Here is a 27,557-nt window from a genome sequence, read left to right as displayed (position 1 = left end):
GAGTTGGTGATGGACAGGGAGGCCTGGTGTGCTACAATTCATGGGGTCACAAAGAGTCGGCCACAACTGAGCGACTGAACTGAAGGACCATCCTGTAGAAGATCTGGGGCTGGAGAGGAATGTGGGGGGCTCTGGGGACCAGTGACCTACCCAGCCCACTTGACAAGGCAGAACTGAGCAATAGAAGAACCCCGGGCTGTCCTGTCTTACTAAACCTCAATCCAGACTAAAAATAACCAGGCAGATCTGGGGTAAGTTGATTACCGTAATTGCAGCTGTGTGATGTCGTACCGCCAGTCCCTTGAAGCTGTTTCCTGGGACAGCAGAATGTACCAAAGCAGTGCGCCCCACCCCTCACACCCAGAAGCTGCGCGAGCACTGGGACCCTGCTCAGGGTAGGACGGCCTTGACCAAGGTTTGCAGGAAGCCTTTGTGGGCCCAGGGAGGTCTCATTCAGGAGTCAGGGAGGAGGCGGCTCCTTGCCAGGCTGTCCCATGGATGCTTCTGGGACTTTGTATGCGTCCCTTTTTCTTCCTCTTCCCACACAGTATCTGGGAGATTTTTGCTGTTTATTCAGACTCCTGGTTATTTATTGCAGGTTGGCAAGTGCTTGATTTGGAAATGAAGGGTAAGGCTGGAAAGGAGGAAGCAGGTTGGAGACATAGTCTTTCTGACCTTCCAGAGTCAGTCAGCATCCTCTCTCCCTGCCTCTGGGACCTTCCTGGTTTTCCAGGAGGTCCTGGCTGGGGGAGCTCTGAGCTCTGTAACAGAACTGGGTGTAAGGGAGAACTAGGGTGTAAAGACCCCAGTATGGGGCAGAAACACACCTCCTCCCAGCAGCCTGGCTCACCCTCATCCCAGAACATATTGGCTGGTGCTCAGCCCCTGCATGATCCCTTCACAGCCCGTGACCCAGCAGACACTGACCAGGACGCCAGAGCATTCCCTCTTGCCTGTCCCTCTGCAGTCCTCTTTCCTGGGACCGTCCTCCTTAAATCACTGCATCTGATTTGCCTCAGTGGCAGACCTGGGTCCACTGCCCTCTCCTTGACCTTGTATGAAGGTCAAAAGAGCACAGGGACCATACCCAGGTTAGACTGAACTCCCCCAATGGGAGGATCTGCCCTTGGCAATTCCCCCTCACAAGACTCTCAAGGGAGGTGCCAAGAGACCCTGAGACTCCAAGGCTTCCTCCTGGGAAACTGCCCCTAGGACTCTGGACACTGGGCTGAATGAATTCAGTCAGTCTCACTCCAAGGGTCAGAATGTTAGTCTGCTTTTATTTTTTCATCCGTTTGTTCTTTGAATAAATGCTGCTGATGACAAGTTGTCTTTAATAAACCATGTGTTCTTTGTAAAAAAAAAAAAAAAAGAGGGAGGGAGAAAGGCGGAGAAGTGGCTCTGGCTGAGCACTGAGCCAGCATGCGGCAAGGCAGAGAAGGAGAGAGGCCTGCGCCTGGCTCTGCACTTGTCTCTCTGCTTTCATGAGTCACGCTGAAATCTCTCCTTTCTATCTAGACTCACTTCTCTAGATGAAGTGTGTGTGTGTGTGTGTGTGTGTATGTGTGTGTGTGTGTGTGTGTGTGCGCGTGCGCGCGATCGCATGCACACATGCTCAGTTGTATCCTACTCTTTGCGACCACATGGACTCTAGCCTGCCAGGCTCCTCTGTCCATGGGATTCTCCAGGCAAGAGTACTGGAGTGGGTTGCCATTTCCTCCTCCAGGGGATCTGCCCGACCTGGGGATCGAACTGGCAATAGTAGGATCTAAGAGTGGCAGAGAGAAGGACCCCTCAAGTCTCACTCCTGTGTCCAGGGGCCATGGGTGCATCAGGCCCCCAGCATCCCCAGGTGCCTGCACATTCAGCAACCTTGACCATGTCCATCCCTGTTGGACAGCACTAGCTGAGCAAACTCCCACCTGGTCATGCCTTTCTGGGCCTTTGCTCTGTTTCACTGAGATATGAAAGAGCAGATTTCCATGAGGAGACCTTTAGGGGAACCTGCCTTTTCGAGGAGGCTGAAGAAGGCTATGGAGGGTTATTTAGGCTGCATTTTTCACCTGGTCAGCAAGCAGGTGGAGGGTGGCCTGGAGTCCCAACTCGTGGTGCCCTGGGTTTTCTGCATGTGTGCACAGCCGTCACTGAGCAGAGGAGTCTGATGGCCATGCACACTTAAGAGTGGGACCCTTAAGTCCTGGCTCACTAACTCTGTATGGCCTTGGGCAAGGTAGCCTCTCTCTGCCTTGGTTTCCGTACTCTAAGACAGGAACCAGAAATTGTGCTTACCTCTGGCAGTTGCCATGTCCATCAGTAGGGTGAAGCACATGAAGCATTTGGAAGAATGCATTGGCTTGCCAAAATGTTCTTTTGGGATTTTCTGTAACATCGTGCATAAAAACTCGAACGTACTTTTCGGCCAACCCAATAGACGTCTCACCCGTGCTTAGTCAAATCCAACTCTTTGCAACCCCATAGACTGTAGCCCACCAGCCTCCTCTGTCCATGGGAGTTTTTAGGCAAGCATGCTGGAGTGGGTTGCCATTTCCTCCTCCAGGGGATCTTCCCAACCCAGGGATCGAACCCGTGTCTCCTGCATTGCAGGCAGATTCTTTACCTGGTGAGCCTTCTGGGAAGCCCTTGCTGGTTAATGTTAAACCTGGGCTGGGCGAAAACGGTGCTGGGGGGAGAGGCAGAAAAGGGCAGGACCTTGGCTATTCAAGGAGATCCAGCGAGGTGACAGATTTTTTGAGATCTGGGTCATAGTGCCCTGCTGGGTGTGAGGGGGACAGAGTCAAAGCCTGGGGTGTCCTGACCTGTTGCCCGCCCCCCCCAGGCCGGGGCTGACACACCTGCCGTTGGCTGGGTCCACATAGCACAGGAACCCCGGAGCCAAGAGAGCCTGGTGACCTGCACACAGTCATCAGCAGGCCACTTGGGTGGCCAGTCTTTTTCCAGCCAGGCCTTGCCCTGGGTAAAGAAATTAATTGTAACCTAATTGGCCGTTTCCTCTGCATAGCAGCCGGAAGGAACTGCCAGTGAGGCTGGTGATTAACTCAGCAGCAGCTGGGAAATCACATTTGGGCAGGAGTGTCCGTCGTCTGAGTGAGGCTGTTGCAGCTGGTCCGGGCGGGTGGGGATGTGGGTGTGGATGTGGGTGGTGGGTGGGGATGTGGGTGGTGGCCGCGGGCGCTTGCTGGGTGCAGCCTCGCCCCCAGGCCTCTGGGAGTGGAAGGTTGCGGCCTGGGCACAAGGGAGGAGTTTGGGCTCTTGGCTCCATGCAGCTGGGCTGCAGACCTCGTATGCACATCTCACTACCCCAAACTTCAGCCACAGCCTGACCCCTTCCCTCCCATCAGCAGAGGACTATGTGGATGGCATGGCGGAGGAGGGGGTTGTCAGGAGACCTAGGCCAGGTTGCAGTTCCATTCTGAGAGCAAGAGGTGAATTCTCTTTCCCAGAATTGGGAAACACGGGGAGAGTGAGGTATGCAGTGAGAGCTCGGGCAAGGTGGGCAAGTCAGAGCTTTTCATGTGTGGAGGAAGGTGTCTGTGCATACAGGTCTATGGTGCCTCTGAGGCAAGGCCTGGTCCTCAGGTCTCTCCACCTCTCTTCACCTGCTCTTCCAGGCCCCCAGCCACCCTGTCCAGGCAGGGCCCAGGCAGACAGGTGTGTGGGGAGACACAGTACCCCTGCATGGGGTCGCCTGTCCTGCCCACTGTGGATCACAGTGAGGCTCAGTCTGAAGGGATGATGGAGCGAAGGCCTGCAGAGCTGGGCTGTGTGTGAAGCTGCTGACCAGACAGGCAGGCGGGAGCCTGGGCTCTGCACTGGACAGAATCCTCAGGAGCATGGAGATCCCCGGGCACCCCGGGTGAGCCAGGGTGGCTGCTCACTCCTCCTTGTGTGCCAGGCCTCCAGCTGGCCCTTGTTGGTTGCCCAGGCCAGACCTGGAAGGCCACTCAGCCTTGTGGCCACAGTGGCACACAGGCTGCCCACTGAGGGCTGCTGGCAGCATTTGGGAAGAGGGAATTTAAGACTGGAATTGAGGCTACACTCGTGGTGACTAGCGTCCTCATTGGGCACCAGGTAAAGTAGCCAGCCCTGGCTTTTATTCACCACCCACGTATGTACTTAGCTGTCCAGCTTTGGGAACACCTGCACAGGCCAGAGTTTTCTCGATGATTCTGTAGACAGAAGCTTCAGTTCCCAGCATCAGGACTGGGGCAAACTATCATATTCCTCGCAAGGAGGCACTGGCTTGTGACCGCTAAGCTGAGCCCAGGACCTGTGAACAGAGGTGGCTGGCTCTCAAAGTGAGGTGTCTGTGAACCATCAAATTACTGAAGCCAACCCAGGCCTTCCCTTCTCGCCTGCTCTGTGCCGGGCATCAGGCAGGGTTCTGGGAACGCAGCAATGAGCAGGACAGGCCCAGGGCTGGCCTGGTAGGTCTTTCCAGTCCAGCTTTCTTCCCACATCTTATGTGGGTCAAACCTGGCAAAGCTGCTTCCTTTGGAAGCCTCTGGATGCCTGGCAGAGTGATGATGGTGATGATGGTTGGAGGGTGGAGTGATGGTGGCTGGCGATGGTGTAGGCATGGTCAGCAGTGGTGGGTGAAGGTGTGAGGTGTGGTTGTGGTGGTTGTGATGTCAGCGGTGATTAGGCTGTGGGAATGATAATATAGTGAGGGGCTGAGTTCAGGTGAAGTTAGTGATGGTGGTGGTGATGCTGTGTAGGTGGGGGGTGAAGGTGATGGTGGTTGTGGGGAGAATAGTGGTGATGGTGTAGCTGGGGGTGGTGATTGGGGTTGGGTGATGGTGGTGATGGTGGTGATGGTGGTGATGGTTTTATGGCCACACACAGGAGGAACAGAGCATCCCATCAGTCCCACTTTTGGCCACAGTGGGGCTAGCCTGCGGGGCCCTCTCTGCGCTCATAGGCACAGGCTCTCCTGACCTGTGCTTTTTTCCTAAAAAGCAGAAATTACATTACAATCCCTTGCAAAACTAGCCTCCACCTGGGACAAAACATGGAGATTGTAGGGTGTGTGGAGCATCCCACAGGGTGGCCCTGCGTGTGAGTGCACACGTGTGTGTGTGCACATGTGTGCCGTTCTGCCTAGCGTCTCCCTGTTGGCAGTGTTCCTCAGTTACTGGGTCCTCATTTCCTGAGCCGTGGTGAGTGATTTCGTTCTTTGCTGTCCTCAGGGCTTGTTTGCTCAATGCCAACTCGGGCCTCACCCAGGCGGGTCATGCACTAGAGGGCTCTGTGTGCCCCACGCGAGCCTCATGGGCATTTTGGGGATGGGGGGCATCCACGAGGCTCCACTGGGCTCATCCTGCCACTGGCCACCCACCTGTGGCTCCTGGTGCCTGTCAGACCAAGCCTGGGGGTCTTGGCCAAGGTGATCTCACCCACCTCTCTGATCCCCTACCCCCTCTCCTATCCCAGATTCTCAGTGTTTTCCAAATATGCCCAGCCGTTACCCTCACCCCCACCTCCTGCCACTTTGTCCGTGAAACCGTTTATGTATGAGTTTGTTTCTTCCTAGAGTCATTGGTTGTTTCACTCACTAGTTTGTTCTTTCAGACAGTTTTTTCAGGCAGATTGTGACCTGACCTGACTGACCTGGTTGCTCTGGGGCAAGGGGCCTATGGGGTCAAGAGTGGTCTCAAGGAGGGACTTCCCTGGTGGTCCAGTGACTAAGACTCTGTGCTCCCAAAGCAGGAGGCCTGGCTTCAGTCCTGGTCGGGGAACTCAAATCTTGCATGCCACAGCTAAGATCCAGTACAGCAAAAAAAAAAAAAAAAGAGTGGGCTCAGGGAGGGCTAGGTGGTCCTCTAAGCTGAACTGAGATGAGGGAGAGGGTGGAGCGAGTTGGTAGGGATGGCTCTGGTCCTCGGGAGGAGCTCAGGGCTGGTGAGCATGGCAGTCCTTGGCCCAGAGGCAGCCTCTCGAGCTGTGGGACTGGCTGCCATGTGCTTAAGGAGACTCTGGAGAGAACACCTAGAAGATTAGCTGAGACGGAGGAAACCCACATGGGGGTGAGCAGGCTGGCTCATCAGAGTGAAACAGGAGAGTACCAAACACAGGAGGTCCTGAAGCAAGGAGAGAGAAGAGAGTACCAAGAAGGGACCATTAGAACGAGTACAGAGACCCCAGAAGCAGGACCACGGAATTGTGCTTTTGAAGGACAGAATAACTGTCCTGTAGAAGTCTCAGGGCTTCCCAAGTGGGCTTCCCAGTGGGCGCAGATGCTAAAGGATCTGCCTGCCAGTGCAGGAGATGCAGATTCAGTCCCTGGGTCGGGAAGATCCTCCTGGAGGAGAAAATGGCAACTCACTCCAGATATTCTTGCTTGGAAAATTCCATGGGCAAGGAGCCTGGTAGGCTACAGTCCATGGGGTCTCAAAAGAGTTGGACATGAGTGCGCACTCATGCACACACAGAATTCTCTGCTCAGAAGTGCCTTTCAAGAATGAGGTAAAAGTGATTTAAAAAGAAAGGCAAGGAAAACACAGACCCAGATTCATGTTTGCTGCGAGTGGATGAGGTGGAAGGGGGGGTGTGGGAGGGGCAGCACTGTTGCTAAGTGTCCAGTTGAGTGTCTGTTGCAGAATACTATTTTGACATAAATGTTCTGCAAAATACACTGTTTGTACATATCAAATATTCAACTAGAATAAAGAGAAAACGTGAACAGGATATGAGAGGAGGGGCGTGGGGCGGATGAGGAGAGGGTAATGGTGCCAAAAGTTGTTGTCTGGGCGGTGGGGCTGGGGGGACCCCCCACAGGGACAGCTGGCCCTCAGGGAGGGGGCCGTCCCTGGGGAGGAGTCCATGAGGCCTGCTTCCTGTTCCCGGCAAAGATGATGGCATTAGGAAACCGTCTGTTAAGGAGATTGTGCTAGGCCATAATAAAGCTGTCATCTGCAGGATCTGGTGCTCGTCGCAGGCAGGAGCAGGGCTGCCCTGTGAGTGGATTTTGTAGGAAGGTGCTGCTTTGCACACAAATGTGGGCAGTGTGGTCACCCCTCTCAGGTCTTAGATCAGACCATCTCCCCTTGTGTTTTTCTCTTGAGAGCCCCAAATTCTGGCTTTTACATTGCAGTCCTAGGACATTCGTTGTCTGGGGCCTGGTGTAGGATGACCACGGTGACTGCTACTCACTCTGATTAGTCAAGGGTGCCCAGTTAGGAAGCACCTGCCTGGATCTGGGCTGGCAGCACATCCTCTGTCAAGGGTAGCAAGGAGGTCGAAGGAACCTCAGGGAAGCTGTGCATGACCCCTCGTGGCCAGGGCTGACCGGGGGGCACTGGTGAGGTGAGCCTGCATTCAGGGCTGGTTAGGCTTGGTATGTGTCACCAAATGAGCAAGAGGATGGGGGAGGTGGGGTGGGTCTGCAACAGTGTGAGAGAACGTGCATGTGAGATGCTAAGTGTAAGAGAGATGTGTGTATCAGTCTGGGTCCAATCCAAAGACACCCACACAGCAACTGGACCAGAGGAGGTTAACATAAGAGTTGATTGGCAATGATGAGTGTAGGAGAGCTCTGTGGGCCACCCCGAGGCGGAGGGCGGGAGCTCGGGGAAGGGGCTCCCTCCCCAGAGTGGGGTCACAGCTCACTGCATGTTGAGAAGTTGGCTGGGTTGCAGGGGCCAGGACTGGTCTGCCGCCTCGGGGCCAGTGGGAGGTGACCCTCCAGTACACGGAGGAGCTGAGGCTGGTGCGCAGAGGCTGGCAATGGGTGCATCTGGGGGCTGTGGGAGGTGATCAAAGGGCGAGGGCACGGGCTACGCTAGCGCCAAGGGGCTGCGTGCATTTGGCATGGACTGAGGAGGGGCATGCAGGATGTCCCCACACCCTGTGCTGCAAAAGTGAGGGGTGACAAGCAGAAACCCTCGTCCACCTGCATGGTCCTCCACCGCCCAGGAGGGGACTCACAGCATCTGGGCAGGTCTGAGAATGTGTGCGAGTGTGATGGGTGTGGGTAGGAGTGCACGTGAGTGTTCACATGGCGCTGAGCTTGTGGACGGTTGAATGAGTGAAAGTGAAGTAGAGACTCGGGCCTGCTTCTCTCTGCATACAAATGTGAGTAAATGACACATCCAGCCAGGTGTGGGACATTGAAGACTGCCTTTCCAGGATACCAAAAGGCTGGTGACTGCGTGCGCTGAATGAGACCATCCATGCCTGCTGGCTCTGCTTGTAAAGATGCTGGAGGAGGCCCTGCTTGGAGCAGGACAGCCCGTTGTCCCCACTGAGCATTAGCTGCACATCTTCTCCGGCAGGGGTGAGGCAGGGTGGGAGCAGATGGGATCTTGGGCCCCCGTGCTTGTCTTTCTTTCCTGCTGCATACTTGGGCATACACACTCACTCACATACACACACAGGCCATAAAGGGGGCCTGGGGTCTCTGCGAATACAAGCAGCAAGCTGGGCCTCTGGCAGGTATGTCGTGAGCAGTGTGGGGCCCCTACCCGCTCCTGTGAGAGCAAAGCCCAGCTCCTCACTCCCTGGTGTGATGCCAGAGCAACTTGAGGGGTCAGAACCCCAGGTGGTGCTGGCCACCCCTATTGAGGCAGAAACGTGAGACCAGGTGTGGGGGGAGGACCCTGTCACCCAGCAGCATTCAGGGGTAGATGGCGCGGGTGGGACACGTTTTGCAAGTCCTGCTGTGTCGACCTGCCTCAAGTTCCAGGGGAGACTATCATCAGAGGTTGGTCAAGAAGCCCTTCCCGGCAAAACGGTGCCAGCAGGGAGGGGTGGTCAGCTGGCTGGGCCTGGGGCTTCCCGGAGGGGCTGGCGTCTGCTCTGGTCCTGAGTCCCATCGCCGCTTTGTTAGTCATCGTACCAAACCCCAAGATGCCCAACCTCCAGCTGTTTGGTCTTGGGAAGGCTTCTCACCTACCTCCCAGCCTCTGTGTTCTTACCTGTTTAATGGGACAGTGAAGGGGTTTGCCCAGTGATTATAAACTGGAAGTGATAACTTCATACCGCGTGTACCTGTGCAAAGGTGAGGCCTGTCTGCACCTGCCCCAGCTCCTTCTCTTCCCAGCCTGCCCTTCTCTTGTTCACAGTCAAGAGAAAGCAAAGCCCAGAGGAGGCCAGAACTCTACAAAGGCTGCACAGCCCAGGAAACTGGACACCTCTGATGGCCCATTCTGGGCTCTTCTCCTGCACCCTCTGGTGTTGCCCTGTCATTTGGGGGGCCCAGCATGGCATGCAGATTGTTGTAGAATTATGAATTATTTTAGGACAACAACAGGAGAGCATTAAACCAAGCACGGGGACCTGTGGTCTCCTCAGGCTACACCCACCTGAGGCCAGCCCTGCCTGCACCCGCACCCTCATTCCCTGACTTGGACCATGTGTTTTTCCACCTAAAAGTGTCTGTGACAAGGAGGAGCATTAAGGCGGCCATGCCCTGAGCAGGGACCACCTGGGAAGCATTTTAAGTGCATTTAAGACTGTTTCTGTTCACAATCAACGCCCAACCCACAAATCCCTTTTGGCAGCAACAGACCAGGCCCCACATGGATCCCGTAGGACCTGGCTCAGAGATGAGAGCAGGCAGTGCTCTCATCCTGCACGTGAGATCTGTGTGGTGGGGACTGGACCAGCTCGGAGGTGGGGGCTCCCTGGAGCTCAGGCACCTCCCAGCCCCCCGACCATTGATAGTACATGTGCTCAAGGGGGCCTGAAGGGAGGAGCCCCATTCTGGATCTGCTCCTCGCTACCTGGCAGGTGGAGTGAGCATCTCACCCCGCTTAGAAGACCCATCTGCAAGGGCCCCCCACGGGTGGCTCCCAGGGCCGCCGGTTCTTGCACAGCTGACCAAGGCCACAGGGGTTATATCCTAAGAGAATAAGGAGGCAGAAGTCATGATACTCTGCTGATGTGGGTGCAGGCTTCCCACAGCATCCTTGCCAGTACTCCAGGGACCAGAATGTAGACCTCACTTCGCCATGGAGGGCTCTGACACACCAAGGAGAACTGGTGGCCAGGCAGGCTGGCAGACACAGGCTGCCCTCGGCTGTGTGCCATCTGGGGGCCTACCCACACCCACCCTGGGCTTCCCTACTCCCCACCAGCCGAGTCTTCTGCAGCTCTGGGGTTGGGGCCCTGCAGGCAGCATCTCAGATCACTAGTGGTTGGTGCTCACCTTTCTGCCAGGATGAGGAAGAGGCTGGCAGCCCGGCCCTAGCAGAGCCCCCTTCCCACCCAGCATGGTGTCACGAGCCTGGACTGCCACCAGGCCACCACCCTGTCAAGCCACTGGGAATTTCTCATTCTCTTTGTGGCCAGAAAGTCAAGCTTCCCGAGAGACGGTATGCCCTCAGGGATTGCTTTCTACTGCAGGCCAGCGTCCCTGACTTGTGGTCACCACTCAGGGCTTGGGGTGGGGGTGGAGGGTGAGCACAGTAACCGTGGGTTCCGGACTGTGTGACATGGGGTTGAGCAGGCCGGTGAGGTCTGTGCCGCTGGAAAGACGGCCCTCTGAATCCCAATCCCCTGGCTGGCTATGCATGTGCCCTCGAGCATACAAACAACTTTCTTCCTGTCCTGTCCCGGTGGCTGCTTGTAAAGCAGTGATCCCATCAGCAGCTCTTTCTGGGGCTGCAAAGAAAACGGAGGGTCACCGTGTGCATGGGGCCTGGCCTTGTGCTGTGTGGGTCCACCTGGCCAGACTCACCCCACTCTGTACCTTTGAGAGGCGAGGTGGGCAGATGCGGTGGGCCAGGTCCTCTGGAGAAGGTGGCAGTGGAGGGAAAAGCAAGCCACTCCTCTTCCTGTCCATGGGGCCGTGAGCATCGTCTTCCCAGCCCCTTCCCCAGCCCCCCACAGCCCACCCGAGCTCCCCCAAGACCCTCTGACTTCCAACCTTCATGGAGTGTTGGAGGGAAAGGAAGCCTGGCTGCTGCTTATGAATCAGGCACTTGTCTTGGGGCAGCAGGCCTGGGTCTGGTGTTGACCCCCACTTTGCCTTCCCAGACCTGGCCTTACTGGGGCGGGACAGGGGGCCGCTGTGGGCTGGGAGCCCTTCTGATTTCTGTGAGGAGGGCAGACCCAGGGTTATTACTCTACCAGGCAGTGCAGTGGGGCTCCAGTGCACTAGAGGTGGGCAGCGGCAGCCAGGCCCCACTGGGGAGCCCCTCTGCAGCTGCCTCTTCCCTCCCATTGGCTGAGGAAACACCACAGGGGCACTCCTGCCTTTGTCACAAGAGCAGTGATGAGCAGTGCCGTAGGGTCCTCTTGGGACCCCAAACTATGTCCTTCTCAGGAAGCGCGAGCCAGTGCAGTGAATCCTAGCTGTGCAGGAGGATCCGTCAGCTGCGGCCTGTCACTCTGCCCAGCTTGCAAAAGGCCTGCTCCGAGCTGATGCCATTGGCTGCCCTTTCACAGAAGCCTGGACAAGGCCAGTCTTGAGGCCATTTAGGGCTGACTCAGTTCTCTGAGCTGCCAGCCGTCCCTGCTAGGGTTGTCTACTAAATCCCAAAGAAATGAGCACCCTGACTGCATCTGAGAGGCAGCCCATGTCCTCGTGGCCAGTTGGAAGGCTGTGGGACAGGAGGGTGGCATCCAGCCATGTGTGGGCGGCTCCTGTCCTGGTCTCTACCAGTGAGACCCTTGGCAGGGGAAGTCAGGTCTCAGCACTCCCTCCCCAGAGTTCCTCAGGGTGACTTCCTCCTGGGGCTCCTGGAACTGCCACCCCCTTGGATAGCAGGCAGCATGATGTTCTGGGTGGATCCCCTCCCCCAAGAGGCGGCGGAGCAGGAAGGCCACAGTGCAGAGCCCGACTTGGGCACAGGGCCAGCTCCTTGGAGTTCAGCTGCCTTTCCCAGTACCTCACCTGCAGAGGCCCAGTGATTCTGGGTCCCACTCCAGGGACAGCACTCCTAGGGAGCAGTTTTCCAAAGGTCTGATGATAGGTCAGCGCCGTGCCTGCAGCCCCCTCCTTCCCTCTCTGTCTTTAGTGCTGGGTGTGTAGGGCCAGGCCTTTGACTACTGGCCAGAGCATCTCTCTCCTCCATCGTCTCCCCCTTACTCCTTACTCTCCTTTGTCTTTTCTCTCCTTCCCTCTCTCTCCCTCTGTTTCTCTTCCTGTTTCCTCCCTCTCCTGCTGGCTCCGTGGCCCAGGCCTGTCTGGCAGAGCAGCACCCACTCTGGGTAGGCGGGACCCAATCAATGCACACTTCCCTCCAAGTTGGCATTCCCAGCCGGGCTGCCTTTGAAGTCATCCTTCGGAGACCTGGCACAGTGCTGGTAACCTTCCAGCTTTCTTACTGTTTCAATCCAAAAGGTCTTAACCTGTTCTCCTCACCTGACTCCACTGGGCACTTGTTTCCCACACACATGTGTGTCTTCAAGGACCCAGGCAGCCCCAGGGTGTCTTCCACTGTGCGGAGTGGACCAACCACTCACCCTGGTGGCTGCAGGAGAAGCAGAATGTAGGTGGAAACAAATTGATTGAAAAGAGAACCCGTACTTACACACAAGTACAGTGTTTCTCGTGTTTGCTTTGTGCGGTAGTAATTTTTGTGCTTTGTGGAGAATATTGGCAGGTTTTCAATGGTTTTTTTAAGCATCGCCTGCTCGTTTACCCATCTTTTAAAAACTTCTTACTATTTAAAAATAACTTTTCATGATGCAAAATGTTGAACATACACCAAGTCAAGAGAGTAGTAGGCTGAGCGCTCCGTGGGTTTACCCAGCGTGGCCATGGTCAGCATCGCTCTTCCTCTTGGCATTTTACAGCTCTACTCACAGCCCCTTGGTGATGGATTTAGGCCACGTTTACACAGGTTGAAACGCAGAAATCTTGGCTGTATGTTGTTGACAAATGGTTGTGCCTGTGTGACCCCATCAGGACATGAAACCTATATGTTTCCCAAAATGTGCCCCCTGCTTTTCTAGTCTGTTGCCTCCCCCACCCCCAACTGGTTCAGTTCAGTTCAGTTCAGTCGCTCTTTGTGACCCCATGAATTGCAGCACGCCAGGCCTCCCTGTCCATCACCAACTTCCGGAGTTCACTCAAACTCATGTCCATCGAGTCGGTGATGCCATCCAGCCATCTCATCCTCTGTCGTCCCCTTCTCCTCCTGCCCCCAATCCCTCCCAGCATCAGAGTCTTTTCCAGTGAGTCAACTCTTCGCATGAGGTGGCCAAAGTATTGCAGTTTCAGCTTTAAAATCAGTCCTTCCAATGAACACCCAGGACTGATTTTCTGTCGCCTAAAATGAGTGTGGAATGGTGCCATGTGATTCTTTTGTGCTGTTCCTTCCACTTGGCAGGATGTCTATGAGATGTGTCCAGGCTGTCGTGTGTATCAATAGTTTGTGCCCCGTCCTGACTGCATAGGGTTCCGTGGTGTGATGGACCGAGATTTGTTATCTGATCGCCTGCTGGAGAACATCTGGGTTCTTTCCAGTTCTTGGCTCTGTGAATAACCCCAGCATTTGTGAACAAATCACTTGACGGACATGTTTTCATTTTTCTCAGATAAATGGAGTGGAATTTTTCGGTACTATGGTAGAAGCATGTTTGACTTTAGATGAATATTCTGTTACTTATAGGGGCTTCCCAGGTGGCACAAGTGGTGAAGAACCCACCTGCCAATGCAGGACGTGTAAGCGATGCAGGTTTGATCCCTGGGTCAGTAAGATCTCTTGGAGGAGGGCGTGGCAACCCACTCCAGTATTCTTGTCTGGAGAATTCCAAGGACAGAGGAACCTGGAGGGCTATAGTGCATAGGGTTACCAAGAGTCGGACACAACTGAAGCAACTTAGCGTGCACACACGTTGTTACTTATAAAGTGCCCTAGTTCATCTTTGGGGACCCCTGCCTGCTCTGCTTGTCTGGCAGCATCTTGTACACTTGAAAACTCTGGCTCCAGGTGATTTGTGCAGAAGCCTGGGTGAAAGCCGAGTGGTTTACGTGCTTATCTATCTTGGGTAATTGAGGATGATTTTGTAACTGTTTATGCTTCCTCACTTCCTCCTTTTTCTGTTTTAAGCAGTGTATTTGCAGCTAGTGTTTAGCTATACAGATAACTGTGTGTTGATGTTCTTAGGACTACAGAGGAGAAAGACCTACTTAGATCAGAATTTTAAATTAGTGAGGCTTTCTTTTTTGGCCCACAAGGAAACTATTACTAAAATGTGAAGTCAAGCCGCTGGGAAAGCTGATCTGCCTGGGAGGACTACTGGGCTTTGCCATCTCGGTCACCGTGGTCGTCCCTCCCTCCCTCCCTCACGTGTTTCCCTGCCTCCCACAGCCCCGCTGGGACTCTACTTCTCCAGGGACGCTTACTGGGAGAAGCTATACGTGGACCAGCCAGCCGGCACGCCCCTGCTCTATGTCCACGCCCTGCGGGACGTGCCGGAGGAGGTGCCCAGCTTCCGCCTGGGCCAGCACCTCTACGGCGCCTACCGCACGCGGCTGCATGAGAACGACTGGGTCCGCATCCAGGAGGACACGGGGCTTCTCTACCTTAACCAGAGCCTGGACCACAGCTCCTGGGAGAAGCTCAACATCCGCAGTAAGGGGGGGCCCTGACCCCACCCCCACACGCCTCACTACCCACGCCCCGCCCCGCCCTCTCCTTGTCCCTCCTTAGCACCCATCACACAGCTCCTAGGGAGTGAGGTGGGGCTGGCCTGTCTTCTTTGTTCAGCCCGTGAGGGAGCCAGGATGAGCTTGAGGACCACTGAGGACCCTCAGGCCTTCTGAGGCTGTTGGGATTTTGGAGAACTTATGTGTAGGACTTGAGGGGCTCACTCCATGCTGGCTCCAAATGTCTTTTCCAGTTGGATTAACAGAGATGTGGGGTTGTGAGAGAAGAGTTAAGAAAGGCTAGAAAAATCCCAAGATGTTGATTTAGCGGATGATCTGGAACTTGGTGGAGAAGCAGCTGTTTGCACGGAGAGCCCACCTTGCCATCAGCAGCAGGCTGTCCTTGGCACCTGGTGAGGACTGGGGCCTGGTGCCAGGGAGGAAAGTGGACAGGAGGAAGGTCTGGCCGGCTGCTCAGAGCAGGGGTCCAAGCTGGAGTGAAGCTCACGTGCAGCCCTGGCACTGGGAGGAGGGTGTTTGTGGAGCAGAGTGCTGCCTTGTGGCACCAAATGGTGATCACAACCTCACCTCCTGCTCCACAGACAGGGCCTCCCTGGACCCTCACGCCAGCCCTGAACTCCTGTGAGTGCTGAGAGCCAGGCACTGTGCTGTGAACAGTACTGCCAGAGTGGAATTTGCCGAGGGTCTGAGTTTCATAGGAGGCATGTTCTGTCCTCATGCACCTGCCAGCTCTAGTCAGGAGAGAAATCATGGTAATTAGAACAGAGAAAGTTTATATGGAGAATTATTAACCACAGCAGGGAACTAGAGCAACAGAGGACAGGCTAGGGAGAAGCAGAGGACTGATGAGTATGGCAGGAGCAGATGTGAGGCGGGGACGCTTCCCTACGGCTGAGATAGAAGGCCCAGGAAGAGCCCCTGCCCCAGTTGAGATCCAGATGGGTTGGAGGGGGGTTGCTATAGTGCCTCCATGATGGAACTTGCCAGAAATCCCCTCTCTAGGTAATGGGGAAGTCTGTGTCTCTGCAGGGCTGGCATGGTATTCCCCGGGGGTCCAGTGGTTAGGACTCTGCACGTTCATTGTTGAGGTCCTGGGTTTAGTCCCTGGTCAGGGAACTAAGATCCCACAAGCAGCAGCCCGGGCAAAAATAGAATAGAATAAGTGTTTCATTTTTATTTATTTTTAATTGAGGGATAATTACTTTACAATATTGTGTTGGCTTCTGCCATACATCACAATGAATCAGCCACAGGTATACATATGTCCCCTCCCTCCTGAACCTCTCTCCCACCTCCCACCCAATCCCACCCCTGCAGTGTTTTTAAAAGTGAGAAAAGAAAGAAAGTGCCTGGGGCAGTGGATGAGGGAGGGAAGGGAGGTCGCCTGAGGTGCCAAGAGCCCGCCTTGGGGACGAACTCCATCTTAGACCCAGGGCTCAGGGCACCTCTCTGAGGAAGGGTATTTGAACTTAAACTTGGAATAACCAGAGAGGTGGGCCTGTGAGGCACCCGTAGGACAAGGGAACAGAGCCACAGGGCCCTGAGGCTGCCAGATCCCAAGTCCAGGGCCGTAGGGGGCAAGCAGGAGGTGGGGGCCAGGGCGGGGTGCCCAGCAGAGCCCTGCGGGCCTTGGTGAGGACTAGGCTTTGCACCAGCCCCGAGCTTCTGTCCTCTCCCCATTCAGGTCCCAGCTAGGCAGGTGTGGCTGACGCCCCAGTGGGACCTGACTTGTCTCTCTGCAGACGGCGGCTTCCCACTGCTTACTGTCTATCTCCGGGTCTTCCTGTCAACCGCGTCCCTTCGTGAGGCCGAATGCCAGTGGCCGGGCTGTGCCCGAGTGTACTTCTCCGTTATCAATGCCTCCTTCCCAGCTTGCGGCGCCCTCAAACCCCGGGAGCTCTGCTTCCCCGAGTCAGGCCTGTCCTTCCGCATCCGGGAGAACAGGCCCCCCGGCACCTTCCACCAGTTCCGCCTGCTGCCCGTGCAGTTCCTCTGCCCCAACATCAGCGTGGCCTACAGGCTCCTGGGAGGTGAGTGTCAGCTGCATGGAGCCTTCCTCGATGCCTACCGAGGGCCAGGCACAGTGCTGCGGTTCCTACATGAGCTGTCCAAGTTGACTCTGCACCACCCATTCATTCAGAGGTCCATGTGTATCTCATGTATGCAGGCCACAGGCCAGGCATGGTTCTCGGGACCAAGGATGAAACAGTGAACAATTCAGGCCCAAATCCCACCTGTCTGGACCTTCCAAGCCCGTGGCAGGTGGAGACCACACAGGCGCTAAGGACGTTCGGTGGCCTCTGAAGGGACTAGGTGGGAGGTAAAGCTGAGAGGGCATAGAGTGGTGGAGACCACTGTCCCAAGTCAGGTGGCTGGAGCAAGGTAAAGGAGGGTGCCCAGCAAGCAGGGCGAGCTCCTTTGAAAGTGCCAAGAGGGAAGTGTAGCTGGAGGGGAGGGCAGAGGCTGCTGAGGGCAGAAAAATTCAAGGGAGGGGGCAGGACTTCCTGGTGAGGGGACTAGGGAGCCATAGAAGGTATTTGCAAAGGGGGAGGGGGAGGGTGTCATTGACAGGATATAACTTCCCTTTAAAAGGTTAGTCTGGCTGATGTGTGAGAAATGATTTGGGATGAGTGGTTTGGAGGAAGCAGGAAAACAATTAAGAGGCAGGAGAAATCCTTGAGTGAGAGGATGAGGACTGGAGTTGAGGGTGGAAGCCTTTAGGTCACAAGAAGCAGGCAGGTTCTGGGCATGTTTTTGCAGGAAGATCCAGCAAGATTTCCTGGGGAGTTGAATGTGGGGTGTTGAGAGATTCACGAGGGGACAAAGCATGGTTCCAGGATTCCGCCTGAGTCACTGTAAGGACAGTGGACCTTATCACAAGATGGTCCTAATATACGATGGCCCTGGGGAGGCCACATGGATATGGGGTAGGGAAAGGGCACTGGATTCGAGTGGAGATGAGAAAAGGCAACTGAGCCGCCGTGAGTGAGGTGCCATTAGACAGTTTAAAGGGGACTTAAAGGGGACACTTACTATGCTGGTCGGCTAGGAAATGAAGCCTGGATTCGCACCAGGTTGATGGCACCCACACATGGTCATAACGTTCGAGGAAACCTCAGTAGTTTGAGGAAAGTAGTCACTCACACTCCCAGCGTCCTTTCATTTATCCTGCAACAGGGATGGATGTCTTTGTGCAAAATTGTCCCCAAAGCTTATGGTTTAGTGTGCAGCCTTTTTCACTTAAAAGAAAAATAAAACCTGTTTTTGTAACCATAAGCAATAGAGGGAAACATGTAATCCACGTGTAATCCACATGTAATACGTGGCTTTGATGTGATTTTTCCACCAAGTGGAGTGGACAGCCCTCCTGAGGTTGGCTATGGGGTGGTCACTGTTGACCTTCAAGCCTCCCGCTTTTCCCCCTTTCTGGGTCATTTCTGGAGGATCAATTCCAGGACAGGCTTGGGCTGAGGAGTATGTAGTTATTACTGGTCCTCCCCTCACCAGGTTGCAGTGAGTCATTGAACTCACCGCAGTGTCTGGTGACGAACACAGCCTCCCATCTTCTGGGGCTTTCCTCGTGGCTCAGCTGATAGAGAATCCGCCTGCAGTGCAGGAGACCTGGGCTCGATCCCTGGGTTGAAAAGACCCCCCTCCCCGCCCTGGAGAAGGGAACGGCTACCCACTCCAGTATTCTGGCCTGGAGAATTCCATGGACTGTATATATAGTCCATGGGGTCGCAAAGAGTCAGACACAGCTGAGCAACTTCCACTTCATCTTCTGGCAAGGAAACTGAAACACAAAGAGACAGAGCCGTCAGCCTCAGGCCCCACAGCCTGCAGGTGTATAGGGCAGGGATCCAAACCAGGCAGTCAGAAACGTGTGTGTTAGCATGAAATCACATGAAATGTCCCCCATCTTGGTTTTCAAGTGGTGAAATTGTGGCTTTTTTCTCACATTCTCTAAAATGAGCACGTCTTGCTTCCATAGTTAAGAAAATTGCTAACAGTTTTTCGAAAACCAGCAAATGCTAGGAGCTGGATCTCTGGGCCTGCAGCCTGACTGGTGCCAGCCCTGCCACAGAGGAGGCAGGCAGGGTGTGTGAAGGGGTGTGCCCCTCCTAGGTGATCAGGCTGAGGACCTGAGGCAGACCTCCTGGTCCCTGCTCTTCCCTAGCAGCACCAGTGCAGGCTGCAGGCACAGTGACGCTCAGAGCGTAGTCTTCACTGCAAACTGCTTGGTGTGAAGCTGAAGAGGGGCCGCGGCCCAGGGCCAGCGTGCACCCCAGCTCTGTCTCCTCTCCTGTGGGCCCCTGAGGAAGGCAGCTCGCCCTCCCCGCAGCTCGGGGTCATCCCGGGGTTGCTGGTCTGCTTGGTGCTCAGGTGAGAGTCTGCCTTTCCGCTGCGATCCGGACAGCCTGGAGGTGAGCACGCGCTGGGCCCTGGACCGCGAGCAGCGGGAGAAGTATGAGCTGGTGGCCGCGTGCACGGTTCTCGTGGGCGCCCGCGAGGAGGAGGTGATGGTGCCCTTCCCCGTGACCGTGTACGACGAGGACGACTCTGCGCCCACCTTCCTCGGGGGCGTCGACAGCGCCAGCGCCGTGGTGGAGTTCAAGCGGAAGGAGGTGCCTATGCGTTTGTCTGGTGCTCGTTCTAGTGTCTGTCGCCTCTCTGTTGGGCATCTGGGTCCCTCCATTCGTCATCTGTTACTTGGTCTGTTCAGCTGTCCACCCAGCCATCCAGTCATGTGGCTGACCACTCTAGTTACTCGTCTCTCATTTGTCCATCAGTCTCTCTGTTGGGGTTTTCTTGATTTCCAAGACGGCTGAGGAGGAGAGAGGACCAGCCCCACTGGCACCGAGCTGACCCCTGCCCTGGGAGGCGGGCGAGGGGAGGGGCTGGGGTGCCGGTGGGGTTGGGAGTAGGGGTGCCCAGCCTCTGGCTCAACCGGCAGGGCTCACATCAGAGGGGCACAACGGTGCTGCTGCACGGGCGGGGCGCGCTGCCCCCAGGAGACGAGAGGACATCTGCCAGGAGCGCGTTCCCTTCTTCGGGCTGTCAGCCCGTCAAGGGAGGGCCAGTGAGTTCAGGGAGGGCACCCCGGAGTGGAGGAAGACAGGTCAGTGGATCTGACAGGGATGTCCCTGCGCCGCCCCGCCCATCGGGGCCCGCCTTCCTCTGGCCCGCGCAGGCGGAGCGTGACTGCCACCTGCTGGGCCCTGGGCTATCCTGCAGCCGGCAGGCTGGCGGGAGCAAGGGGAGGGTCGGGTCGGATATGCGGTGGTTGCCTGCTTCTCTGGGCGCCCCGGAGCAGGTTTGGTGGATGGATGGGCAGGAGGAAAGCACATGGTGTAGGGAAGTGTCTCATGAGCCTGGGAGGGCAACTCCATGATGACACTGGAGCCTGGTCAGTAGTGAGAGCAGAGATGACCTGTGACTTTACTCAGAACCCCGCCTCATGACCCCATCCAGCCTGGGGTACAGAAGAAGCTTTAGGAGAGCATTCTGGTGGACACTGTGCCTAGGTCCCAGCTCTGTCGTCTGTCACTCCATGATGCTGAGCTAACTCCTCCACTGTGCGGGGCCAAGCTTCCTTGAAGGAGAGCTGGGCTGCCCGCTCTGCACTGTGGGGACCTGAATGAGGTCTTCCACAGAGCACCAGGGCGTCTGTTCTAACCCATAATCACGGGAAGTCTGGAGATGCCATCGCACCTGTTGCAGAGGTGAGGTGCAGTGGCCCAGGAAGGGCGACAAGCATGCTGGCTGGGGGCCCCTTGCAGCTTGAACCCTGGTCAGTCTGACCCTGGAGCCAGCTCTGACCACACACACCTGATCCATCTGTGGGGCACGTGCCCTCCTATGGGCTCTGGCTTTCGGGGCCCTGACTGGCCCCCGTACTCTTTGCAGGGCACAGTGGTAGCCACGTTACGTGTCTTCGATGCAGACGTGGTGCCAGCCTCCGGGGAGCTCCTGAGACGGTACACGAACACGCTGCTGTCTGGGGACGCCAAGGCCCTCCGGACCTTCCGAGTGGAGCACGCGCCCAATGAGACCCTGGCCCAGGCCAACGGCAGCTTTGTGCGGGCAACCGTGCATGACTACAGTAAGAGGGGACCAGTGTGGCCTGACGGGGCCCCCTGGGGAACTGGCGGCCCGCTCTGCGTGGGCAGGGCAGCACCCTGCACACGTAAACACCTATCCTGGCCCTCTCAGCCCAGGTGGCCACCCCTTCCAACCCTCTTCCCAGCCTTTGTCTCTGCTGGGCTCACCTTGGCCACCTTGGTGGGTGTTTACAGGCTGTCCTTTCTCCCTGAACTGTCCCAAGGCTGAGACCGACCCTGCCAGGACCCCACCACACTACCCCGTGCTGACCAAGCCAGGGCTCACTGCAACACCTACCTGTCTCCCTCTGGCCCCTGGCACCAGCTGTGCCACCTCCTAGGTGCCCAAGTGCTCAGGGATCCTTGACCCCCCACCAGCAACTCTCTGCTAACAGGAGTTGGTCTCCAGTAGCAGCTCTGTGCCCTCAAATTGGAAGGTTCTGGGATGACTGTCCCATCTGGCTTCTGAAATGTGCCCACCCTCAGGGCTAAGCACCATGTGCCCCCAGGGCTCACCTGCAGGACAGGGTGTCCTCATCAGTTGCCGAACCTCCCCGCCTCCCTCGCCTGCCCTCCTGCCTGTGTTTTGTAGGATCACCTTTCAAATATGCCCCTTGTGCTTAGATCCTTGTATGGGGCCTGCTTCTGGGGAACCCAGGATCACTGGTGCCTTTACCCCTTTCTGCCTGGCCTGATCCTGTTTCCCGTCTTCTTCCTCACCAAGCCTCTGATGACCTCTGTTCGGTGTGAGGGAAAATGTCAGCCTTGCCCCTGCACACTCACTCTGTACGCCATGTGGTCCCAGAGATCCTCGCCTCCTTTGTGCTCCACTGAATGCAGATCTTAGCCTTGGCACATGGTGACTGCTCAGGATTGTGGAAGCTCCCGGGTGCTTGAGGCTGTGGAATCTGAGGGTCCACAGGAGGCTGGTGCTGTTGCAAGAAGTTCTCAGGGGCCAGGACAGTCTTTCTGGGACCTTGATGGTGGTGATGGTGTTGGTGGTGGGTCTTTACCTGTGTGTGCTTGCCCCCGACATGCATCTTTCTTATACACGTGCACACACACACCTCGCTGAGGTTACCTCCTAGCTGAGGAGGGTCTTCTGGGCTCAGCTCAGCACAGTGACTCATGTTTAAAGTAGTTCAACCTTAGTGCCTCCTGCCAGGTCTGTTGTCTGTGTACCATGTGGGTAGAAGTACCTGCTGTCACACGTATGCCCATGTGTCCAGGGAATGCTTTGCAGAGGAGATGTGCAGCAGCGTGGGGCAGTGGTCTCCACCCTGCGCAGGGCCCCTGCCCATCATCACATGCCTCCACTCACAGGGCTGGTTCTCAACCGGAGCCTCCCCATCTCGGAGAGCTGGGCTGTGCAGCTGGCCGTGCTGGTCAACGACTCAGACTTCCAGGGCCCGGGGGAGGGTGTCGTCGTCCTCCACTTCAACGTGTCTGTGCTGCCAGTCAGCCTGCGCCTGCCCAGCGCCTACTCCTTCTCGGTGAGCAGGCGGGCCCACCGCTTCGCCCAGGTGAGCCCCTGGCCTCTTGCCAACCTGGGGAGGGAATGGAGGAGCAGCGACCCCCAGGATGGGGGGGTCACATGGGGGACATGTGTGGGCACCCCCTCCCTGAGCACACAGAGTTGCTCCCTGGGGAGCAACAGGCACAGAGCCAGGGAGGCTAAGGCCGTGGGAGAACGGAGCAGTCGTGAGAGGGGCTGGTGGGCTTCGTGGGCCCCTCTTTGGCCTCTCCCTTCTCAGCATTTTTACATTTTTTGCTAATGAAAGAGCAGTGCCAGGTAAATCTATGCCAACTTGGAAAGATGTTCCTGGTGAATGAAGTGGGAAAAGTACTTTGCAGAAGTATTGGTCGCAGGTGGCTCCATATGTTCAAAACCAAGTCTTCATTGCCGGAAATTTCCAAGTGTGCAAACACAGGCGTGAGTGGAGACCTCCTCAGGGAAAGACAGGGAGTGCTTCTGCTTTCTACTTTCCTGCAAGTCTGTTTGCTAGAGCTTATTTTGCATTTGTCATGAGAAAATAGTGGTTAGTAGTAGGAAAAAAAAAAAGGAAAAGTAGTAAGAATTCATCAAAAGGATATAAGGGATAGACAGGAGCAATCTCTTTTCCTCATATCAGCCAGTGTCTAACGTTTTGGTGCAGTTCTTTCTAGAATGTTTCTCTGAAGCACTTTTTAAAGTTTACTTGCGGTTACGCCAAGCATATGACTTAACATACTGCATTCTCCTAATGGCATAGCTGTGGCCATGTCCCATTTAGGGTCATCTTCTAAATAGGACAGCGGCTTTGCCAGTTTCTGTGGTTGGTTCCCATGCCCTCTCCGCTCCTGGCAGCCACTCAGGACCTAGCACAAGAAGAGCCCCACCCTTGGACACAGCCAGACTCCCCACTTGCCACCCCTGCCAGGCCTTTCCTGGAGGTAGAGGGCAAGGGTGGTGAGAAATGATGAAGCAGAGGAGCCTGAGGGGTGTCCAGGGGGGCTGAGGCGGGCACAGGCATTGCCAGGGATGTGTCAGCAGAGCCAGGCAGTGGGAAGGGTGATGAGGGCTGAGTGGGAGTGGCGTCTGGGAGGGCAGGCCCTGCCAACCTCTGCGATGCCCCCCAGCCCTGCCCACTAAGTCTTTCCCTGAGCCTGGACTCAGGAGGGTGCAGGGACCTGAGTCCCATCCTGGCCTTACACACACTGCAGTCTCTCACCAGCCCCGCCTTAGTATTATAAGTCCAGTATGATTATAAATTGAAGGTGGTGACCTCAGGCAATCTTGAGGATCACTGGAGAAAGTGGAAGTGAACCTGCTGTGCACAAGGAAATGCTCAGAGCCCAGGAGGTGGTTTTGTTGTGGTATCAGGAGTGGGCTTGGTGGAGCCTGGCTCTGCCCTGGGCCGGAGCAAGGCTGAGCAAGGGCCTGGCCTGTAGCTGCAGGCAGAGGGCCCTGTGCCTGCTGCCAGTCCCCCAGCCCTTGGCCTTGACTAGTCAGAGCTTCTGCTCTCAAGCGCCAGCAGCCCTAACTCCAGCTTGGGTGGTGAGGGAGGGAAAAGGAGAGTTCCAGGCCCCAGTGGCCACTGCGGCCATGAGGCATCCCGAGAGAAGTATCCCTTCTCTCCCCGGGGTTCTGGCCCAAGTCTTAGGAGGCTCCAGGTCCCTGGTGGGACAGCAACCCCGCTGTGTGAACCATGGCCCAGGTGCCGTGCTCTGGCTGACCAGGCAGGAGACCCAGACAGGACAGTAAGGATGGACCCTAGTGGTCCCCAGAGCACGATGGGCCTGCCCAGAGGAGAGGGACGTGTGTGGGAGGCATCCAGGCTGCCTTTGTGCCTGAATGAGGGAGCAAGTGAGGAGTGAGCCGGGCAAGCCAGCAAGCGCCTCCCTGGAGGGCCAGTTCCTAAACCAAAGCCCGGAACCCTGTGTTCTTTCCACCTCCGGCTCCCAGGAACAGGAGTGAAGGGTGGTGTCATGGCCTGCGCAGGACCAGGCCAGGCAGGCAGATGGGTCTACAGACTCTAGGGGCCTGAAGGATGGGGAGATTGGGGGCCGCCATCTGTGGGCTGAGTGGGAAACTGTCCTGGGACTCAAGCTGGCACGGAGTCCCTCCAGCCACTGTCCCAGGTGGTCCAGCCACCCGGCTGAGGGTTCCCTGATCCCATGCCTAGATCGGGAAAGTCTGTGTGGAAAACTGCCAGGAGTTCAGCGGCGTCCAAGTGCAGTACAGGCTGCAGCCCTCCAGCGCCAACTGCAGCGCCCTGGGGATGGTCACCTCGGCTGAGGACACCTCGGGGACCCTGTTTGTGAATGACACGGAGGCCTTGCAGCGGCCCGAGTGTGGCCAGCTCCAGTACACGGTGGTGGCCGCCGAGAAACCAACCCGCCAGCAAGCCCAGGCCCCACTGCTCGTTACCGTGGAAGGGATGTGTAAGTGCCCGGGCTGCGGGAAGGGTCAGGGTGGACGGGGCGTGGCAGAGCCTCGGGCTGTTCCTGTAGAAGGGTGCGGTCCTGTACCCCGTCGCCGACTGCTGGGCTTCCTTGCGCCGCCTCCTCTGTAAGATGAGAAGACAGCACACACCTGCACTGGAAGGATGACGGGCGGGGTGTGACAGTTCAGTGCAGAGTGACAGCGTTGTGGGTGGGCCCTGCTGCCCATCGCGCTGTCAGCAGGCCCTACCTGCGCACTTGTTTTAGGGCTGCCGGGTGCAATATAGGACTCAGGCTGAGTGTGAATTTCAGGTAAACAACGAGCAGTTTTTGTGGTGTAAGTACGTCTCGTGTAGCCTTTGCAGCATGTTAGAAGACAAACTCCCCTATGTCTCTGTGGTATTAGGGCCGTGTTTACACAAAGCAGGTATTCACTGTTCTCTGAAGTTCAAGTTTAACTGGGTGTCCTGTGTGTCCCTGGCTGAGTGGCCACCTCCCATCCCCACTCCATACTCAGCCCCCCAGCTGCCCCCACTGTGTGACTGTGATGCCACCCCCTCCCCCAGCAGCCCCTTCACCACCTCACGCCCGCAGAGCTTAGTGACTGCCTCCCCTCTGGGCTCAGCTCGCGGGGACAGCTCGGCCAGTGCTGCCTGTACCCGTGGGTGCCCGTGGCAGGCTGGCCCCCTGGGACTGCTTTCTGCCACCCCTAGACGTGCCTGAGGAGCCTGGCTGCCCCCTGTCCTGCGCGGTCAGCAAGAGGCGGCCCGAATGTGAGGAATGCGGCGGCCTGGGCTCTCTGACGGGCAGGTGCGAGTGGAGGCAGGGAGACGGCAAAGGTAGGCCCTGGGCAGAGCCAGGCGGTGGGGAGCATGATGCGGGCTGAGTGGGAGTGGGGTCTGTGCGGGCGGGCCCTGCCAGCCTCTGTGACACCTCCCACCCCTGCCCATCGAGTCTTCCCCTGTGCTCGGTCCTTGCTGTGGCTCCCGATGCCGGGAGACGGTGGTCGAGCGCAGGGAGCAGGGAACTTTCCAACTGTTATCACAGATGGGATCACAGGCGCCTGAGGCTAAACTCGCTCTAGACTTGAGAAGGTTGGGACCAAAGTTGAGATGTGTGTGTTTTCTTTTTACGTTATTCTAAAACTCTGAATTTCTGTATTGGTGCCCAGACCAGATGGTAATTAACATGTATATATCCATTTCTCTACCCGTATACACATAAATACACATGCAGTTGTGAATGTGAAAGTAAAAGTGTTAGTCCCTCACTCGTGTCTGAGTCTGCGACTCCGTGAACTATAGCCCGCCAGGCTCCTCTGTGCATGGAATTTTCTGACAAGAATGCTGGAGTGGTAGCCAGTTCCTTCTCCAGGGATCGTCCCAAGCCAGAGATCGAACCCAGGTCTCCAGCATTGCAGGCAGACTCTTTACTATCTGAGCCACTGTATTCACCCAATGCCTTCTTTTTTTGAACTTTTTATGTTATATTGGAGCATAATTGATGAACAATGCTGTGTTAGTTTCCAGTGTACAGCACAGTGATTCAGTTATACATATACATGTATATATTCTTTTTCAAATTTTTTTTCCATTGAGGTTTTTTTAGAATATCGAGCAGAATTCCATGTGCTATATAGTAGGTTCTTGTTGGTTATTTTAAATATAGTGTGTGTACATGAATATCCCAAACTCCCTGACTATCCTTCTCCCCACTCTTCCCCCCATTCACCCAGTGCTTTTAGACACATAGTTCACAGACCCTTTTCGAAGATCTCTTGGTAATATTACTGTGCATCCAAGAAGTGGAGGAATTAAGGTAGGCTGCACTGTTGACATGTCATTTATAGTTGGATTTACTCCATGAAAACACAAACCTTAAAGTAATTCAAAATATCCAGAATGGTCTTCAGAGAGGCTCTATCCATGAAGACTCAGTCCAGGGGACATGGACCCAAATAGGAGGGACCTGGGCAGACTTGGGTGTGGACAGTGGCTGGCTGCCAGCTGGGCCCGCCAGTCTGAGGGTCCCACCCACAGTGTGGCCTGGAGAGGGTCCCAGCCTCTTCTGGGCTCTCTGATGTGAGCCTGGCACAGCTCTGGGACTGCCTGGCTCCTCCGGCCCTCACCATCCTGGCTGCCCTGCATCTCAGGGATGCCCTGCTGGTGGGGCTCTGTGTGTGGTTCTTCTCTGCTCAGATCTCAGTTTGCTCTTCCTTGCAGAGGATGGGGTGGGGTACAGGGTTGACCTGGAAGGCCCTGGGGTGCGACCCTCCTGGCTCTGCAGTCTGAACAGGGAAGCTGCTCGCTTGTGGTCATACCTGTCCACTCTGTGTTGTAGGGATCACCAGGAACTTCTCCACCTGCTCCCCCAGCATCAGGACCTGCCCTGATGGCCACTGTGACGCCGTGGAGAGCAGAGACCCCAACATCTGCCCCCAGGACTGCCTCCGTAAGCAGCCTGATGAGCCTGCATGGTGAACCTGAGCGAGCAGGAGCCTGGATGGGAGGGGGGTGGGCAGTAACGACTCTCACCTGGACTTCAGCCAGACCAGCCGAGTTCCTGGGTTTTGAGTGCCGAGCCCTTTTCTAACATTTTGTTTGAATAAAGGCGCTCCTCCCCCAAAACTAGAGCTTGCTGGTTTGACCCACACTCTCCAGTATTGCCCTGGCCAACTCATGGGGCATGACTCCCTGTCCCCGTTTTGCTGACTCCCAGCTGCCCCCGCTACCCCTTTTCTGCTTCTGAAAAGTAACCAAGTGTGGACCTTGGCCAGGGCCCAGGGCAGCCTGCGGGTTCCTCCTCTTGCCCGATGCGGCCAGGGAGCTGGTTTGGGGGCCCATCATGCTGTGACTGCGGCTTCCCAGATGGTGCTAGTGGTAAGGAAACCCACCTGCCAACGCAGGAGATGCATGGGTTTGATCCCTGGATCTGGAAGATCCCCTGAAGAAGGG

General features: G+C 56.2%; 1 protein-coding gene across 1 annotated transcript in view; it reads left to right on the top strand.

The window, feature by feature from the left end:
* LOC120860461 (proto-oncogene tyrosine-protein kinase receptor Ret) overlaps positions 1-27,557 on the top strand; it is a 53,520-nt gene that overhangs the window by 8,875 nt on the left and 17,088 nt on the right. The window contains exons 2-9 of the mRNA XM_040236274.1: positions 14,280-14,543; positions 16,321-16,608; positions 18,962-19,203; positions 20,486-20,681; positions 22,003-22,202; positions 24,345-24,603; positions 25,317-25,442; positions 26,944-27,054. Of these exons, the coding sequence (XP_040092208.1) occupies positions 14,280-14,543; positions 16,321-16,608; positions 18,962-19,203; positions 20,486-20,681; positions 22,003-22,202; positions 24,345-24,603; positions 25,317-25,442; positions 26,944-27,054 (1,686 nt within the window). The remainder of the gene's footprint in view (positions 1-14,279; positions 14,544-16,320; positions 16,609-18,961; positions 19,204-20,485; positions 20,682-22,002; positions 22,203-24,344; positions 24,604-25,316; positions 25,443-26,943; positions 27,055-27,557) is intronic.

Source organism: Oryx dammah, unplaced genomic scaffold, assembly GCF_014754425.2.
Source record: "Oryx dammah isolate SB20612 unplaced genomic scaffold, SCBI_Odam_1.1 HiC_scaffold_11077, whole genome shotgun sequence".
Lineage (NCBI taxonomy): Eukaryota > Metazoa > Chordata > Mammalia > Artiodactyla > Bovidae > Oryx > Oryx dammah.
Note: the sequence above shows the minus strand (reverse complement) of the source record. Positions and strands in the feature narration are given on the sequence as shown.